The sequence below is a fragment of the Festucalex cinctus genome, unplaced genomic scaffold, assembly GCF_051991245.1.
Source record: "Festucalex cinctus isolate MCC-2025b unplaced genomic scaffold, RoL_Fcin_1.0 HiC_scaffold_97, whole genome shotgun sequence".
Lineage (NCBI taxonomy): Eukaryota > Metazoa > Chordata > Actinopteri > Syngnathiformes > Syngnathidae > Festucalex > Festucalex cinctus.
In genome coordinates this window covers 68,186-87,683 of record NW_027520344.1, presented here as the reverse complement: position 1 = coordinate 87,683, position 19,498 = coordinate 68,186, and the positions used below count along the sequence as shown (strand labels likewise).

At 42.4% G+C, this 19,498-nt stretch overlaps 2 protein-coding genes and 2 non-coding genes across 4 annotated transcripts; 3 read left to right on the top strand and 1 right to left on the bottom strand.

The window, feature by feature from the left end:
* Positions 1 to 16: 16 nt before the first annotated feature.
* LOC144011380 (18S ribosomal RNA) lies at positions 17 to 804 on the top strand. Its single transcript, XR_013281700.1, has one exon. It is a non-coding gene; the product is annotated as an 18S ribosomal RNA (ribosomal RNA).
* Positions 805 to 2,671: 1,867 nt separating this feature from the next.
* Positions 2,672 to 17,388, bottom strand: LOC144011367 (NADH-ubiquinone oxidoreductase chain 6-like). Its single transcript, XM_077511588.1, is given in 1 exon segment — positions 2,672 to 17,388. A coding segment is annotated over 1 exon segment (540 nt). The 5' UTR covers positions 14,188 to 17,388; the 3' UTR covers positions 2,672 to 13,647.
* LOC144011358 (ATP synthase F(0) complex subunit a-like) lies at positions 7,836 to 9,303 on the top strand. Its single transcript, XM_077511582.1, is given in 1 exon segment — positions 7,836 to 9,303. A coding segment is annotated over 1 exon segment (684 nt). The 3' UTR covers positions 8,520 to 9,303.
* A 139-nt stretch (positions 17,389 to 17,527) lies between the features above and the next one.
* On the top strand, positions 17,528 to 18,315 carry LOC144011378 (18S ribosomal RNA). The gene has a single exon (XR_013281699.1). It is a non-coding gene; the product is annotated as an 18S ribosomal RNA (ribosomal RNA).
* Positions 18,316 to 19,498: the final 1,183 nt, after the last annotated feature.

Here is a 19,498-nt window from a genome sequence, read left to right as displayed (position 1 = left end):
ACACCTTGCTCAGCCACACCCCTAAGGGAACTCAGCAGTGATAAACATTAAACCATAAGTGAAAACTTGATTTAATTAAAGCTGACAGGGCCGGTAAAACTCGTGCCAGCCACCGCGGTTATACGAGAGGCCCAAGTTGATAGGTTTCGGCACAAAGGGTGGTTAAGAAATTGAAAACTAAAGTTAAACATCTTCAAAGCCGTTATACGCAAACGAACATATGAAACCCTTTACGAAAGTAACTTTAAACTTTTGACTCCACGAAAGCTATGGAACAAACTGGGATTAGATACCCCATTATGCATAGCCGTAAACATTGATGTATTTTACTCTCACCCGCCAGGGGACTACAAGCATCAGCTTAAAACCCAAAGGACTTGGCGGTGCTTTATACCCATCTAGAGGAGCCTGTTCTAGAACCGATAATCCTCGTTAAACCTCACCCTCTCTCGCCCCATCCGCTTATATACCGCCGTCGTCAGCTTACCCTTCAAAGGACCCAAAGTGAGCAAAACTAGTTTAACTCAAAACGTCAGGTCAAGGTGTAGCACATGAGAGGGAAGAAATGGGCTACATTCGTTAATTTAACGTACAACGAAAAATTTGTTGAAACACAAATATGAAGGAGGATTTAGCAGTAAGAAGGAAATAGAGTGTCCTTCTGAATACGGCACTGAAGCGCGCACACACCGCCCGTCACTCTCCCCTACCCTTATAACCCAAATTAAATAAAACATAAAAACCCATTAAGGGGAGGCAAGTCGTAACATGGTAAGTGTACCGGAAGGTGTACTTGGAATACAGATCATAGCTAAATAGTAAAGCATCTCCCCTACACTGAGAAATTGTCCATGCAAGTTGGACTGATCTGATTACCTAAAAGCTAGCCCACTCCCTCTCTCTAACAATAAATATCAATAAATTTTAATACCCTAACCCCACCCCATAAACCATTTATCCCCCTAAGTATAGGAGATAGAAAAGGAATCAAGAGCTACAAATAAAGTACCGTAAGGGAACGCTGAAAAAGAAGTGAAATAATCCAACAAGTTATTAAAAGCAGAGATACCCCCTCGTACCTTTTGCATCAGGATTTAGCAAGTACCCACCAAGCAAAGCGAACTTAAGTTTGAACCCCCGAAACTAAGTGAGCTACTCCGAGACAGCCTATAGGGCCAACCCATGTCTGTAGCAAAAGACTGGGAAGAACTCCGAGTAGAGGTGACAAGCCAACCGAACTTAGTTATAGCTGGTTGCCTGAGAAATGGATAGAAGTTCAGCCTAATCCCTCCCTAAACCACATACTCACGACTACACGAGAAATTAGAGTTAGTCAAAAGAGGTACAGCCCTTTTGACACAAGATACAACTTCATTCAGGAGGCTAAAGATCATACTAATAAAACCATATGCCTTAGTAGGCCTAAAAGCAGCCACCTTTAAAGAAAGCGTTAAAGCTCAAGCACAACCACTCCCCTTATCCCGATAAAACCTCTTACACCCCTAACTATATCAGGCTATTCCACCACCCCTGGAAACTACAATGCTAATATGAGTAATAAGAGAACTAAAATCTCTCCTTCCACAAGTGTAACTCGGATCGAACCCGCACCGAAAACTAACGGCCCCCAAATCAGAGGGGAATGCAAAACAATAAAACAAGGAAACCCACCAAAACAAGCCCGTTAACCCTACACCGGAGTGCCCTCAAGGAAAGACCAAAAGGAAAAGAAGGAACTCGGCAAACCCACTAAGCCTCGCCTGTTTACCAAAAACATCGCCTCTTGCATAATAAATATAAGAGGTCCCGCCTGCCCTGTGACTATGTTCAACGGCCGCGGTATTTTGACCGTGCAAAGGTAGCACAATCACTTGTCTTTTAAATAGAGACCTGTATGAACGGCACAACGAGGGCTTAACTGTCTCCTTTCCTTTGTCAATGAAATTGATCTCCCCGTGCAGAAGCGGGGATACTAACATAAGACGAGAAGACCCCGTGGAGCTTTAGATAAGCAGCTGATTTGTGTTAATAACCTCCTAATAAAGAATCAAACTAAACAAAACTCTCCTGAATGTCTTCGGTTGGGGCGACCGCGGGGTAAAATAAACCCCCCGTGAAGAATAAAATAACCCTTTTAGCCAAGAGCACCAGCTCTAAGCACCAAAATATTTGGCCATATGATCCGGCAAGCCGATCAACGAACCAAGTTACCCCGGGGATAACAGCGCAATCCTCTTCAAGAGTCCCTATCGACAAGAGGGTTTACGACCTCGATGTTGGATCAGGACATCCTAATGGTGCAGCAGCTATTAAGGGTTCGTTTGTTCAACGATTAAAGTCCTACGCGATCTGAGTTCAGACCGGAGTAATCCAGGTCAGTTTCTATCTATGCTATGTTCTTCTTTTGTACGAAAGGACCAAGAAGAAAGGGCCCCTGTTTTAAATAAGCCCTGCTCTAACCCAATGAAACAACTAAATTAGGTAACAGAGCATACCTATGGATCGAAAATAACGATTGTTGGTGTGGCAGAGTCCGGACAATGCAAAAGGCCTAAGCCCTTTCGACAGAGGTTCAACCCCTCTCCCCAACTATGATAGATACATTACTTACACATATCGCCAACCCCTTAATCTACATTGTACCAATCCTCCTCGCTGTTGCATTTCTAACTTTACTTGAACGCAAAATTCTTGGATACATGCAACTTCGAAAAGGACCCAACATTGTAGGGCCTTACGGCCTATTACAACCAATCGCTGACGGCCTAAAACTCTTTATTAAAGAACCCGTCCGCCCCTCTACTGCTTCACCCCTCCTCTTCTTAGTCACCCCAATCCTTGCACTCACCTTAGCTCTCACATTATGAGCTCCCCTCCCTATACCCCATCCTGTTGTTAACTTAAACCTGAGTATCCTATTCATTATAGCATTATCCAGCCTGGCTGTGTACTCCATTCTCGGCTCAGGCTGAGCATCAAATTCAAAATACGCACTAATCGGGGCCCTTCGGGCCGTAGCCCAAACTATTTCATATGAAGTTAGCCTTGGTCTGATCCTATTAGCATGCATTATCTTCACCGGTAATTTCACCCTACAAACCTTTAATACAACACAAGAAAGTGTTTGATTAGTAATCCCTGCCTGACCCTTGGCAGCAATATGATACATCTCAACCTTAGCTGAAACAAACCGAGCACCTTTCGACCTAACAGAGGGCGAATCAGAATTAGTCTCCGGGTTTAATGTTGAATATGCAGGAGGTCCATTCGCCCTATTTTTCCTCGCTGAATACGCCAACATCCTACTAATAAATACCTTATCAACCATTCTTTTCCTTGGAGCCTGCCAACCCCTTATCCCCTTTATTAATTTACTAGCCTCCTCCAGCCTAATATTAAAAACAATAATTCTCTCTATGATATTCCTGTGAATTCGAGCATCATACCCCCGATTTCGTTACGACCAATTAATACACCTTATCTGGAAAAATTTTTTACCTCTAACCCTCGCCCTAATTATCTGACACTTATCCCTTCCTACTGCAATAGCAGGATTCCCGCCACAATTATAGGAACTGTGCCCGAATATTAAGGACTACTTTGATAGAGTAATAGACGGAGGTTAAAGTCCTCCCATTTCCTTAGAAAAAGAGGATTCGAACCTCCACTAAAGAGATCAAAACTCTCAGTGCTTCATTACACCACCTTCTAACGGTAAGGTCAGCTAAACAAGCTCTTGGGCCCATACCCCAAAAACGTAGGTTACAACCCTCCCCTCACCAATGAACCCCTACATTCTTTCCACCCTCCTTCTCGGGCTGGGACTAGGTACCACAATCACATTCATAAGTTCCCACTGATTACTAGCATGAATAGGCTTAGAGATTAACACACTAGCCATCATCCCTTTAATAGCACAACACCATCACCCCCGCTCAGTAGAAGCCTCAACCAAATACTTTCTCACTCAAGCCACTGCAGCAGCCGTAATTCTTTTTGCCAGTTCAATGAATGCCTGGTTTACAGGACAGTGGACTATTAACGAAATCTCCCACCCCTTACCATTAACACTTATTACCTTAGCACTCGCACTAAAAGTAGGTCTAGCCCCTCTCCACACCTGATTGCCTGAAGTCCTCCAAGGACTTGACTTAACCACCGGCCTAATCCTATCAACTTGACAAAAACTTGCCCCCTTCGCCCTACTAATACAAATGTCCTCACAAAACTCATTTATCCTCTCCACCATAGCAATCCTCTCTACACTAATCGGGGGCTGAGGCGGTTTAAACCAAAACCAACTCCGAAAAATCCTGGCCTACTCATCCATTGCCCACCTCGGATGGATAGTACTAATCCTTCAATACTCCCCCTCCCTAACACTAATCGCCTTACTAACATATATCCTAATAACATCCGCAGTCTTCTCCTTATTTAATATTAACAATTCAACCTCTATCAACACACTTACTACCTCTTGATTCAAATTCCCAACCTTAACAGCCCTAACCCCCCTAATTATACTATCCCTAGGGGGCCTACCCCCACTAACAGGCTTCGGCCCAAAATGATTAATCCTTCAAGAATTAACAAAACAAGATTTAATACCCCTTGCAACCATCATAGCCTTATCTACCCTCTTAAGCCTTTACTTCTACCTTCGTTTATCATATGCAATAACACTTACAATATCTCCTAATAATACCCTAAACCTCGCCCCTTGGCGTTTTCAAACCACCTACTCCACACTTCCTTTGAGCATCACACTTATTTCATCAATTACACTTCTACCCTTACTCCCTACTATAGCCGCCCTAATACTAAGACATAAAGGTTTAAGTTAACATTTAAACTAAGGGCCTTCAAAGCCCTAAACAGAAGTGAAAATCTCCTAACCTTTGCTAAGACCTGCAAGACACTAACTCACATCTTCTGCATGCAAAACAGACACTTTAATTAAGCTAAAACCTTATCTAGAAAGGTAGGCCTCGATCCTACAAATTCTTAGTTAACAGCTAAGCGCTCAAACCAGTGAGCATCTTTCTACTTTCCCCCGCCTTTAAAAAGGCGAAGGCGGGGGAAAGCCCCGGCAAACGTTAATTCGCTACTCAAGATTTGCAATCTAATATGTCGTACACCTCAGGGCCTGATAAGAAAGGGACTCAAACCCCTGTATGTGGGTTTACAATCCACCGCTTACTCAGCCATCCTATCTGTAGCAATCCCTCGCTGATTCTTCTCAACGAATCACAAAGATATCGGCACCCTCTACTTAGTATTCGGCGCATGAGCCGGCATGGTGGGCACCGCCCTAAGCCTCCTCATTCGGGCAGAACTTAGCCAACCCGGCGCTTTACTGGGTGATGACCAGATCTACAACGTAATTGTAACAGCCCACGCATTCGTAATAATCTTTTTTATAGTAATACCCCTTATGATCGGAGGCTTCGGCAACTGATTAGTACCCTTAATAATTGGGGCCCCAGATATAGCCTTTCCTCGAATAAATAATATGAGCTTCTGACTCCTTCCTCCATCCTTCCTTCTCCTGCTAGCCTCCTCAGCAGTGGAAATAGGAGCAGGGACGGGCTGAACAGTGTACCCCCCTTTAGCCGCCAACCTCGCCCACGCAGGGACATCAGTAGATCTAACCATCTTCTCCCTCCACTTAGCTGGTGTTTCCTCTATTCTGGGGGCGATCAACTTTATCACCACCGCCATCAACATAAAGCCCCTGTCCGTCTCACAATACCAAACACCTTTATTTGTTTGAGCAGTATTAGTCACTGCCGTACTACTCTTGCTCTCCCTGCCAGTTCTAGCGGCTGCAATCACCATACTTCTTACAGATCGTAATCTTAACACCACATTTTTTGACCCCGCAGGAGGAGGAGACCCAATCCTTTACCAACATTTATTTTGATTCTTCGGCCACCCCGAGGTCTATATTCTAATCCTCCCAGGGTTTGGAATAATCTCCCACATCGTAGCTTATTATTCAGCAAAAAAAGAACCTTTTGGCTACATAGGCATAATTTGGGCAATAATAGCAATTGGACTTTTAGGTTTTATTGTATGAGCACACCATATATTTACAGTAGGCATAGACGTGGATACTCGAGCATACTTCACTTCCGCCACAATAATTATTGCCATCCCCACCGGGGTTAAAGTTTTTAGCTGACTAGCTACTCTCCACGGAAGTGTAATCAAATGAGACACTCCCTTATTATGGGCTCTTGGCTTTATTTTCCTATTTACAGTCGGAGGCCTAACAGGGATTGTGCTAGCTAACTCCTCCCTTGATATTATCCTTCATGACACATACTACGTAGTAGCCCACTTCCATTACGTCTTATCCATAGGCGCTGTATTTGCTATTATAGCAGGATTTGTTTATTGATTCCCCTTATTCACCGGATTTACTCTTCACAGTACATGAACCAAAATCCATTTCGGCGTAATATTCGTAGGCGTAAACCTGACATTCTTTCCTCAACATTTCCTAGGGCTAGCCGGGATGCCCCGCCGATACTCAGATTACCCGGATGCCTTTACACTATGAAACACTGTCTCCTCAATTGGCTCTTTAATTTCTTTAATCGCCGTTATTATGTTCCTCTTTATCATCTGAGAAGCATTTGCCTCTAAGCGAGAAGTCTTATCTGTTGAAATAACTACCACTAACGTAGAATGAATCCACGGCTGCCCTCCTCCCTACCATACATTTGAAGAGCCTGTTCATACCCAGACACAACACACTTAACCAGAAAAGAGGGAATCGAACCCCCGTAAAACGGTTTCAAGCCGCTCACATCACCACTCTGCCATTTTCTTCCTCATAAGATATTAGTAAAATATTACACTGCCTTGTCAAGACAGAATTGTAAGTTAAACTCTTACATATCTTAATGGCCCGACCTCTCCAATTAGGCTTTCAAGATGCAACATCCCCTACAATAGAAGAACTACTTCACTTTCACGACCACGCCATAACAACTGTTTTTCTTATCAGCGCCCTAGTACTCTACATTATCGCAGTAGTAATCTCTGCAAAACTAACAAACAAATTATTATTAGACTCCCAGGTTATAGAAATTCTTTGAACTATCCTCCCCTCACTTATCCTAATTATTATCGCCCTGCCTTCTCTACGAATTCTTTACTTTATAGAAGAAATTAATACCCCCCACCTCACTATCAAAACGGTGGGGCATCAATGGTACTGGTCATACGAATATACGGATTATGAAGACCTCGAATTTGACTCCTATATAACTCCAATAGAAGAACTCACTCCAGGTCAATTCCGTTTACTAGAATCTGACTACCACATAGTCGTCCCATTACAATCCCCAATTCGCATACTAGTCAGTGCAGCTGATGTCCTTCACGCTTGAACCCTGCCCTCCTTTGGGGTTAAAGTAGACGCTGTCCCAGGCCGACTAAATCAAATAACCTTCATCCCTTACTGACCTGGTGTTTACTATGGACAATGCTCCGAAATTTGTGGGGCCTACCACAGCTTTATACCAATTGTAGTTGAAGTAGTCCCCTTAGAAGACTTTGAACTCTGATCTTCCACCTCCTCCGATTAGACCCGCTAAGAAGCTAAAGAGGGCAATAGCATTAGCCTTTTAAGCTAAAGATTGGTGACTCCCTACCACCCCTAGCGACATGCCCCAACTAGACCCGTCCCCTTGACTCGGAATCATACTATTTACATGATTAGTTTTTACAACACTTATGCTCCCTAAAGTAATATCTTACAAAGTTCCTAATGAACCCCTCTCTCTAAACTTCACAACTTTAGACACCCCCTCTGCAACCTGACAATGGCATTAGGCTTATTTAACCAATTTTCAAGCCCCTCACTGTATGGTGCCCCCCTAATCGCATTAGCCATTATATTCCCTTCAATTCTTATTTTATCTTACTCCCCCCGCTGAATAAATAACCCCCTTCTTACTCTACAAACCTGATTTATTAATTTAACCACCCACCAACTCTTTTTACCACTTAAAACCTCATCCCATAAATGAGCCCTTATATTCACATCCTTAATCACCTTCCTTATTTTAATAAATACAACAGGCTTAATCCCCTACACCTTTACCCCTACTACTCAGCTATCACTAACTTTAAGCCTTGCAGTTCCTGCCTGATTAATAACAGTAATCACAGGTGCACGCCATAACCCCAGCCATTCATTAGCTCACCTTCTTCCCGAAGGAACCCCAACTCTCTTGATCCCAGCCTTAATTATTATTGAGTCTATTAGCCTCTTAATTCGCCCTATCGCCCTCGCCGTCCGTATCGCCGCTAACCTAACAGCCGGTCATTTACTGATACACCTTATCTCCTCCGCAGCCATAATTTTACTTCCCATGAACATTATACTCACCGCCTCAACAATTATTCTGCTCTTAGCCCTAACCCTCCTTGAAATAGCTGTCGCCATACTCCAAGCTTATGTCTTCGTGCTCTTACTTACCCTATACCTACAAGAAAACACATAATGGCCCATCAAACACATGCATTCCACATAGTTGACCCAAGCCCTTGGCCCCTTACAGGAGCAATTGGTGCTTTACTTATAACATCTGGCTTAGCCATCTGATTCCACTTCAACACCTCCACACTAATAATACTAAGCCTAATTATCCTTCTACTAACAACACTCCAATGATGACGTGATATTATTCGAGAAGGGACTTTTCAAGGCCTCCACTCACCTATCGTTCAAAAAGGTTTACGCTACGGAATAATTCTATTTATTGCATCAGAAGTATTTTTCTTCCTTGGGTTCTTCTGAGCCTTTTATCACTCCAGTCTAACCCCCACCCCCGAACTAGGTGAATACTGACCACCCTTGGGGATCCTACCCTTAGACCCATTTGAAGTCCCCCTCCTCAACACAGCCGTTTTATTAGCCTCTGGAGTAACAGTAACCTCCGCACACCACAGCATTATAAAAAATAAACGTAAACAAGCAACCAATGCCCTCACCCTAACAATTATTCTGGGCTTTTTCTTCACCTTCCTCCAAGCCATAGAATATTACGAAGCTCCTTTCTCAATTAGTGAAGGCGTTTATGGAACTACTTTTTTTGTAGCAACAGGATTCCACGGACTACACGTAATTATTGGATCTACATTCCTAACAGTATGCCTTCTACGACAAATTCGCCATCACTTCACATCCGAACACCATTTTGGATTCGAAGCTGCTGCCTGATACTGACATTTTGTAGATGTTGTCTGACTATTCCTTTATGCCTCAATTTATTGATGAGGATCATATCTTTTTAGTACAAACAGTATGAATGACTTCCAATCATTCGATTTTGGTTAAAGTCCAAAAAAAGATAATGAACCTATTTACCGCTATTCTAACAATCACCTTAACACTCTCCCTTATCTTAATTATTGTAGCATTTTGAATCCCTCAAATAAGCCCAGACCTGGAAAAATTATCCCCTTATGAATGCGGGTTCAACCCCCTTGGTTCAGCCCGATCCCCATTCTCACTCCGCTTTTTCCTAGTGGCCATCCTCTTCTTACTTTTTGATTTAGAAATCGCACTTTTACTACCCCTCCCTTGAAGCACCCAACTGGCATCCCCTACCTCCACACTTATTTGAGCATCAACAGTTCTCATTCTTCTTACTCTTGGCCTGATGTATGAATGAGCCCAAGGCGGCCTCGAATGAGCTGAATAGGTAATTAGTTGTAGGTATAAACATTTGATTTCGGCTCAAAAGAACGTGGTTTAACTCCACGATTGCCTAATGACACCCACACATTTCGCCTTTTCAACAAGCTTTATCCTCGGCCTAATAGGACTAACATTCCATCGAACCCATTTATTATCCGCACTCCTCTGCCTAGAAGGAATAATACTTTCCCTGTATATGGCTCTCTCATTATGAACCTTACAATTAAGTTCCATTAATTTTTCCCCCTCGCCAATATTACTCCTCGCTTTCTCAGCCTGTGAAGCAAGCGCAGGGCTTGCCCTTCTTGTAGCTACCTCCCGAACCCACGGAACCGATCGCCTTCAAGCCCTTAATATCTTACAATGTTAAAGATCCTAATCCCTACAATCATACTAATCCCCACAACCTGACTCACCCCTCCCAAATGAATACAAACATCAACTCTAACCCACAGCCTTATTATTTCACTAACCACCCTCCAATGAGTGAAATGACCATCAGAAACTGGATGATCCTCCCTTAACACAACTTTAGCCACTGACCCACTATCCACCCCCCTACTAATCCTCTCTTGCTGACTTCTACCATTAATGATCTTGTCGGGATTAATCCACACAGGATTGAACCCAACCAAACTAACCCAACTCGGACTAACCACCTCTGGATTAACCCCAGCTGGACTGATTCCGTCCGAGCTCTGCCACACCAAAAAAACCCGGCTCAAGTTGGTCCACCCCGGACCAGCTCAAGCTGGGTTTATATCGTCCGGACTCTGCCACACAACCACATACCTCATTAACCAACAACGCACATACATCACCCTACTTATTACATTACAAATTCTTCTAATCTTGGCCTTTAGCGCCACTGAATTAATTATGTTTTATGTCGCATTTGAAGCCACACTAATCCCTACTCTTTTTATTATTACTCGTTGGGGAAACCAAGCAGAACGCCTAAACGCAGGCACATATTTTTTATTTTACACACTCATAGGATCCTTACCACTACTAGTTGCCCTTTTATTATTACAAAACAACATTGGAACCCTCTCTCTCTTAACAATCCAATACCACAGCCCCACTAACCTCTTATCATACGGGTCTAAATTATGATGAGCCGGATGCCTCCTGGCCTTTTTAGTAAAAATGCCTCTCTACGGTGTCCACCTTTGACTCCCCAAAGCCCACGTAGAAGCACCAATCGCAGGCTCCATAGTTCTAGCTGCAGTACTCTTAAAATTGGGGGGATATGGTATAATGCGCTTAATAAGTACCTTAGAACCCCTCACCAAAGAACTTTCCTATCCATTTATGATCCTCGCTTTATGAGGAATTATTATGACAGCCTCAAACTGCCTACGACAAACTGACCTAAAATGCCTCATCGCATACTCATCAGTAAGCCATATAGGCCTAGTAGTAGCAGGAATCCTCATTCAATCCCCTTGGGGATATTCTGGGGCACTAATTTTAATAATCGCCCACGGTTTAACTTCCTCAGCCTTATTCTGCCTAGCTAACACCAATTATGAACGAACCCACAGCCGTGAACTTACACTCGCCCGAGGTTTGCAAATAATTCTCCCATTAATAACTATCTGATGATTTATTGCCAGCTTAGCCAATCTTGCCTTACCCCCCTTACCCAACCTTGTAGGAGAATTAGCAATTATCTCTTCCACATTTAATTGATCACCTTTTACTATCGCCCTAACCGGCACCGGAACTATTATTACAGCCGCATATTCACTTTATCTCTTCTTAACAACCCAACGAGGCTCACTAACTAACCACCTTATCTTTTTAGAGCCATCTCACTCTCGTGAACATCTCCTTATAACTCTACATCTGGTCCCACTACTCCTCCTCACTTTCAAACCCGAACTCCTGCTAGGAACCCCTTTTTGTAGATATCGTTTAAACAAGACCTTAGACTGTGGCTCTAAAAATAAAGGTTAAAATCCTCTTATCCACCAAGAAAGGCCCGAAGGCAACAAAGACTGCTAATCTTTGCCCCCTTGGTTAAACCCCAAGGCTTACTTACGCCCCTGAAGGATAACAGACGATCCCTTGGTCTTAGGAATCAAAAATCTTGGTGCAAATCCAAGCAAGGGCTGTGAACTCCCACCTAACAATAACATCTAGCCTAATTATTATCCTTGCCCTCCTCTGAACCCCCCTCGTCTGACCACTTATCCCCACCTCCCGTCCAATCAACTGGCCCCCTACTTTCATTAAAAATCTAATTAAAACAGGGTTTTTCATTAGCCTCCTCCCTCTTTTTTTATTCCTTAACGAAGGAACCGAAACTATCGCCACCTCCTGATCATGAGTATGCACATCCAACTTCAACATCAACATTAGTTTTAAATTTGACTTATATTCCATTATCTTCACCTCTGTAGCCCTATATATCACTTGATCAATTCTAGAATTCACCACCTACTATATGCACTCAGACCCTTACGCAAACAAATTTTCTTTATACCTCCTCACATTTCTTATTGCCATAATAATCCTAGTAACCGCTAATAACATTTTCCAGTTATTCATTGGCTGAGAGGGCGTAGGAATAATATCCTTCCTTTTAATCGGATGATGGTACGGCCGAGCGGACGCAAACACAGCAGCCCTCCAAGCAGTGCTTTACAACCGAATCGGCGATCTCGGATTAATTTTATTTATAGCATGAACTGCTATAAACCTTAACTCATGAGAAATACAAAACATCTTTAGCTCCCCCCAAGAAAAAGACTTTACCATCCCCCTTATAGGGTTAATCTTGGCAGCAGCAGGAAAATCCGCCCAATTTGGACTCCACCCATGACTCCCCTCAGCCATAGAAGGCCCCACACCCGTTTCTGCCCTACTGCACTCCAGCACAATAGTTGTTGCAGGAATTTTCCTAATAATCCGTCTAGCCCCCTTAATAGAAAACAACCCCTTTATCCTCACTCTCTGTCTATGTTTAGGCGCACTCACCACCTTATTTAACGCTATTTGCGCCCTCACACAAAACGATATCAAAAAGATCGTAGCATTCTCAACAGCAAGTCAATTAGGGCTAATAATAATTGCCATCGGACTTAATATGCCTCAACTAGCATTTCTCCATATTTGCACTCACGCATTCTTTAAAGCTATACTTTTCCTCTCCTCTGGCTCCATTATCCACAGCCTCAACAACGAACAAGACATCCGCAAAATAGGAGGAACTCACCAACTTATACCTTTCACATCTTCTTGCCTCACATTAGGGAGCCTTGCCTTAATAGGAACCCCTTTTTTAACCGGATTTTTCTCCAAAGATCCTATCATCGAAGCACTCAACACTTCCTACCTCAACGCCTGAGCCCTCGTATTAACACTTCTGGCAACCTCATTCACCGCCATTTACAGCTTTCGTATAATCTATTATGTAACAATGAATCACCCCCGGTTCAACTCTTTATCCCCCATTAATGAAAATGATAACTCACTAATTAAATCCATTAAACGACTCGCCTGAGGAAGTGTAATTGCAGGGCTAATCATTGCATTTAACCTAACTCCAACCAAATCCCCCGTTATAACCATACCCCTTACTCTTAAGCTCGCCGCACTTACAGTTACCTTGACCGGCTTATTAATCGCCCTTGAAATAGCCCTTATTACCTCCAAACAAACATCCTTAAATCCCAAACGCTCTACCCACTCATTCTCCAACATACTCGGATTTTACCCCTTAATTATTCACCTCGCCTCTCCTAAATTATCCCTCATCTTCGGACAAAAAATTGCTCTTAAAACAATTGATTCAATATGACTTAAAAAAACAGGACCAAAATCTATCACCTCACTTAACCTCCCTATAATTACCGCCACAAGTAATACCCAAAAAGGTCTAATTAAGACCTTTTTAATGTTATTTTTACTAACATTAACTCTTACACTATGCATGTTAACCTAACTACTCGTAACGCCCCTCGAGCCAACCCCCGTGTAAGTTCCAACACAACAAACAACGTTAACAAAAGTACCCATGCAGCAGTAACCAATATCCACTCACCCTGCGAGTATATGATCGCAACTCCTGACATATCCCCCCGAAACACAGACAAGCTAGACAACTCACCCACAGGTACTCAAGACTCTTCAAATCACCCCCCTCATAAAAACAGACAAGCTACCCCCACACCTCCTACATAAGACCCACCATAAATTGCCACAGACCAATCCCCAAAACTCTCCGGATATGGCTCTACAGCCAAAGCCGCAGAATAAGCAAAAACTACTAATATCCCTCCCAAATAAATTAGGAATAACACCAAAGACAAAAATGAACCCCCACAAACAACCACAACACCACAACCCATGCCTGATACCACAACCAGCCCTAAAGCAGCAAAATAAGGTGAGGGATTGGAAGCAACTGCTACAAGTCCCAAAACCAGCCCAATTAGTAATAACAGTATTAAATAAGTCATTATTCCCACCAGGATTTTAACCAGGACCAATGGCTTGAAAAACCACCGTTGTAGATCAACTACAGGAACAAATTAATGGCCAGCCTACGCAAAACTCCCCCTCTTATTAACATCGCTAACGATACCATCATTGACCTGCCAACCCCTTCAAATATCTCTGCCTGATGAAACTTCGGCTCCCTTCTAGGCCTGTCTTTAATAGTACAAATTCTGACCGGTCTCTTCCTAGCAATACATTACACTTCAGACATCACCACCGCATTCTCCTCAGTTGCCCACATTTGCCGTAACGTAAATTACGGCTGATTAATTCGAAGCATGCATGCCAACGGCGCATCTTTCTTCTTCATTGCTATCTACCTGCACATTGCCCGAGGCCTTTACTACGGCTCTTATTTAAATAAAAAAACCTGAAATATAGGCGTAATCCTCCTTCTGCTTGTCATAGCCACCGCTTTTGTCGGCTACGTCCTGCCCTGAGGACAAATATCCTTCTGAGGCGCTACCGTAATCACAAACTTAATATCAGCTGTGCCCTATATCGGCAACAATCTTGTCCAGTGGGTTTGAGGAGGGTTTTCTGTTGACAACGCTACTCTTAACCGATTTTTTACATTCCACTTCCTCCTCCCTTTCATCATTGCTGCCGCCACCATAATTCACCTTATATTTCTCCATGAAACGGGCTCTAACAACCCCACAGGACTTAACTCTAACACGGATAAAATCTCGTTCCACCCATATTTCTCCTACAAAGACTTACTAGGCTTTGCTTTATTCCTTCTTACTCTGATTTCCCTCGCCCTTTTCCTCCCTAACCTCCTAGGAGACCCGGATAACTTTACCCCTGCCAACCCCCTCGTTACACCCCCTCATATTAAACCTGAATGATACTTTCTATTCGCTTACGCCATTTTACGCTCCATCCCCAACAAATTGGGGGGAGTACTAGCACTTCTCCTCTCTATCCTTATTCTCCTGGCAGTCCCCATCCTTCACACCTCAAAACAACGAGGACTCACTTTTCGCCCCCTCAGCCAACTCCTATTCTGGGCCCTGACTATAGATATTGTTGTCCTAACCTGAATCGGAGGAATACCTGTAGAACCCCCCTACATTATTATCGGCCAATTAGCCTCCGTAATCTATTTCCTTATTTTCCTTATCTTTACCCCAATAATTGGCCGAACAGAAAACGGCATCATAAAATGAACTTGCACTTGTAGTTCAGAACAGAACGCCGGCGTTGTAAACCGGAAGCGGAGGTTAAATTCCTCCTTTGTGCTCAGAAAAAGGAGGGTTGAACTCCCACTTTTGGCTCCCAAAGCCAAATTTCTGCGTTAAAATATTTTCTGAGTGCATATATGTATATATGCACTCATTTATTTTAACTATATTAAGTAATTTTTCAGGTCATTATATGTATTATAACCATTAATTTATATGAACCATAGAACTAATACACATAGCTAAAAACAGGACATAAACCATATTATGTTTTTGTGTAAATGTCGGAGTAGTACTGGGCAATCGACTAATTACCTCTAATTTCGAGAACCAATGATAGAACAGGACTCAATTAACTAACCAATTAAATAACCGATGCAGTAAGAACCTACCTACCTCTTTATTCCTTAATGCTAATTATTATTGATGGTCAGGAACTTCTATTGTGGGGGTAGCTACCTAAAAGGTGAATTATTCCTGGCATTTGGCTCCTACTTCAGGAACATTGGTTTATATTATTCCTCCCACTTTCATCGACGCTTACATAAGTTAATGGAGGTAATCATACGACTCGTTACCCACCAAGCCGGGCGTTCACTCCACAGGGGCGGTTGGTTCTTTTTTTTTTTTCCTTTCACTTGACATTTCAGAGTGCGCACGGTATTAACTAACACGGTTGAACATTTATCTTGCAGCGCGTAATGTACTGCATGTTGGAAAGACATTACATAAGAACCACATTACTTAATATCAAGAGCATAATGTTACCTTCCACTTTTGATCGTTCTCGGTTGCCCCCACTGTTTTTTGCGTCGTCAAACCCCCCTTACCCCCCTTCAGTCCTGAGTTACTAACACTCCTGCAAACCCCCCGGAAACAGGAAAACCCAGACTGAAACGTTTAACAAATTTTATTTGTTAGCCTTTAAATTTGCACTGGAACAAACAACGAACGAACAACGAACGAACAACGAAACGAACAAATTTACGATCCACCACCACTTGAACAAAGCCAAAGACCTAAAACTGCTAAGCCAGCAACAAACGTCAAACGTTTAGTAAACTATTTGTTCCCCTTTAATTTCCCTGAACAACAAACAAACATTACAAGTATTATACTGCACCACACGAATGATGTTCGATCAACACAAAACATTCTAAAACCTCTTTAGCTGAAAAATTTTTCTCACTAACTTTCTTCTCACAACATAATTCATATATTCTTTTATATTGTACATTTATATTGCTCGCAAGTATATAACATATTGAGGGGCCTCCTATACATACAAAATACACGAAAAGTATTATGTGTGAAACATAAGGGGCTTACAATACATAAAACACATACACAAGCAAAATGTATAAATGTATAAAATGTAAGGAGTTTATAAACATGTAAAATTTGTAGCACACACAAAGCCTGTAAAATGCAAAGAATAAACAATGAACCACATATATTTATAACAAATATGTGTGTGTATATATATGTGTGTGTATCTATTATATGTGCATATCATACAAGAACATATAACCTACCACACACAACACACAGAGGGCCGTAACACATAAGATATGTAACAAACATAATATATTAAATATTAGGGCCATAAACATGTAAAATACATTGTACTTATAAAATATACAAAATATGAAAGGCATAACACACATTAAGCTTATACATGAGATAATAACATACATAATCCCTAACGTACATACCATAAATAGTATATATGCGATACGCCCATAACATGTATGATATCTTAAGGACATGTAATACATGCAACATACACCACATATCTACGTATAATTCCCCCCATCTATCCACTAGTATACAATAAACCATCCTTTCAATATTCACATCTATTCCCCTCACCAATGCAGCCTCAAATTAAATATGCTATTGTAGTTTAAATAAAACATAACACTGAAGATGTTAAAATGAATCTTAAAACATTCCGGAAGCACAAAAACTTAGTCCTGATTTTACCATCACCTCTAGCTAAAATTACACATGCAAGTATCCGCACACCCGTGAGAATGCCCCTAACTTTCTTATTGCAGTTTGGGAGCTGGTATCAGGCACACAATGTAGCCCACAACACCTTGCTCAGCCACACCCCTAAGGGAACTCAGCAGTGATAAACATTAAACCATAAGTGAAAACTTGATTTAATTAAAGCTGACAGGGCCGGTAAAACTCGTGCCAGCCACCGCGGTTATACGAGAGGCCCAAGTTGATAGGTTTCGGCACAAAGGGTGGTTAAGAAATTGAAAACTAAAGTTAAACATCTTCAAAGCCGTTATACGCAAACGAACATATGAAACCCTTTACGAAAGTAACTTTAAACTTTTGACTCCACGAAAGCTATGGAACAAACTGGGATTAGATACCCCATTATGCATAGCCGTAAACATTGATGTATTTTACTCTCACCCGCCAGGGGACTACAAGCATCAGCTTAAAACCCAAAGGACTTGGCGGTGCTTTATACCCATCTAGAGGAGCCTGTTCTAGAACCGATAATCCTCGTTAAACCTCACCCTCTCTCGCCCCATCCGCTTATATACCGCCGTCGTCAGCTTACCCTTCAAAGGACCCAAAGTGAGCAAAACTAGTTTAACTCAAAACGTCAGGTCAAGGTGTAGCACATGAGAGGGAAGAAATGGGCTACATTCGTTAATTTAACGTACAACGAAAAATTTGTTGAAACACAAATATGAAGGAGGATTTAGCAGTAAGAAGGAAATAGAGTGTCCTTCTGAATACGGCACTGAAGCGCGCACACACCGCCCGTCACTCTCCCCTACCCTTATAACCCAAATTAAATAAAACATAAAAACCCATTAAGGGGAGGCAAGTCGTAACATGGTAAGTGTACCGGAAGGTGTACTTGGAATACAGATCATAGCTAAATAGTAAAGCATCTCCCCTACACTGAGAAATTGTCCATGCAAGTTGGACTGATCTGATTACCTAAAAGCTAGCCCACTCCCTCTCTCTAACAATAAATATCAATAAATTTTAATACCCTAACCCCACCCCATAAACCATTTATCCCCCTAAGTATAGGAGATAGAAAAGGAATCAAGAGCTACAAATAAAGTACCGTAAGGGAACGCTGAAAAAGAAGTGAAATAATCCAACAAGTTATTAAAAGCAGAGATACCCCCTCGTACCTTTTGCATCAGGATTTAGCAAGTACCCACCAAGCAAAGCGAACTTAAGTTTGAACCCCCGAAACTAAGTGAGCTACTCCGAGACAGCCTATAGGGCCAACCCATGTCTGTAGCAAAAGACTGGGAAGAACTCCGAGTAGAGGTGACAAGCCAACCGAACTTAGTTATAGCTGGTTGCCTGAGAAATGGATAGAAGTTCAGCCTAATCCCTCCCTAAACCACATACTCACGACTACACGAGAAATTAGAGTTAGTCAAAAGAGGTACAGCCCTTTTGACACAAGATACAACTTCATTCAGGAGGCTAAAGATCATACTAATAAAACCATATGCCTTAGTAGGCCTAAAAGCAGCCACCTTTAAAGAAAGCGTTAAAGCTCAAGCACAACCACTCCCCTTATCCCGATAAAACCTCTTACACCCCTAACTATATCAGGCTATTCCACCACCCCTGGAAACTACAATGCTAATATGAGTAATAAGAGAACTAAAATCTCTCCTTCCACAAGTGTAACTCGGATCGAACCCGCACCGAAAACTAACGGCCCCCAAATCAGAGGGGAATGCAAAACAATAAAACAAGGAAACCCACCAAAACAAGCCCGTTAACCCTACACCGGAGTGCCCTCAAGGAAAGACCAAAAGGAAAAGAAGGAACTCGGCAAACCCACTAAGCCTCGCCTGTTTACCAAAAACATCGCCTCTTGCATAATAAATATAAGAGGTCCCGCCTGCCCTGTGACTATGTTCAACGGCCGCGGTATTTTGACCGTGCAAAGGTAGCACAATCACTTGTCTTTTAAATAGAGACCTGTATGAACGGCACAACGAGGGCTTAACTGTCTCCTTTCCTTTGTCAATGAAATTGATCTCCCCGTGCAGAAGCGGGGATACTAACATAAGACGAG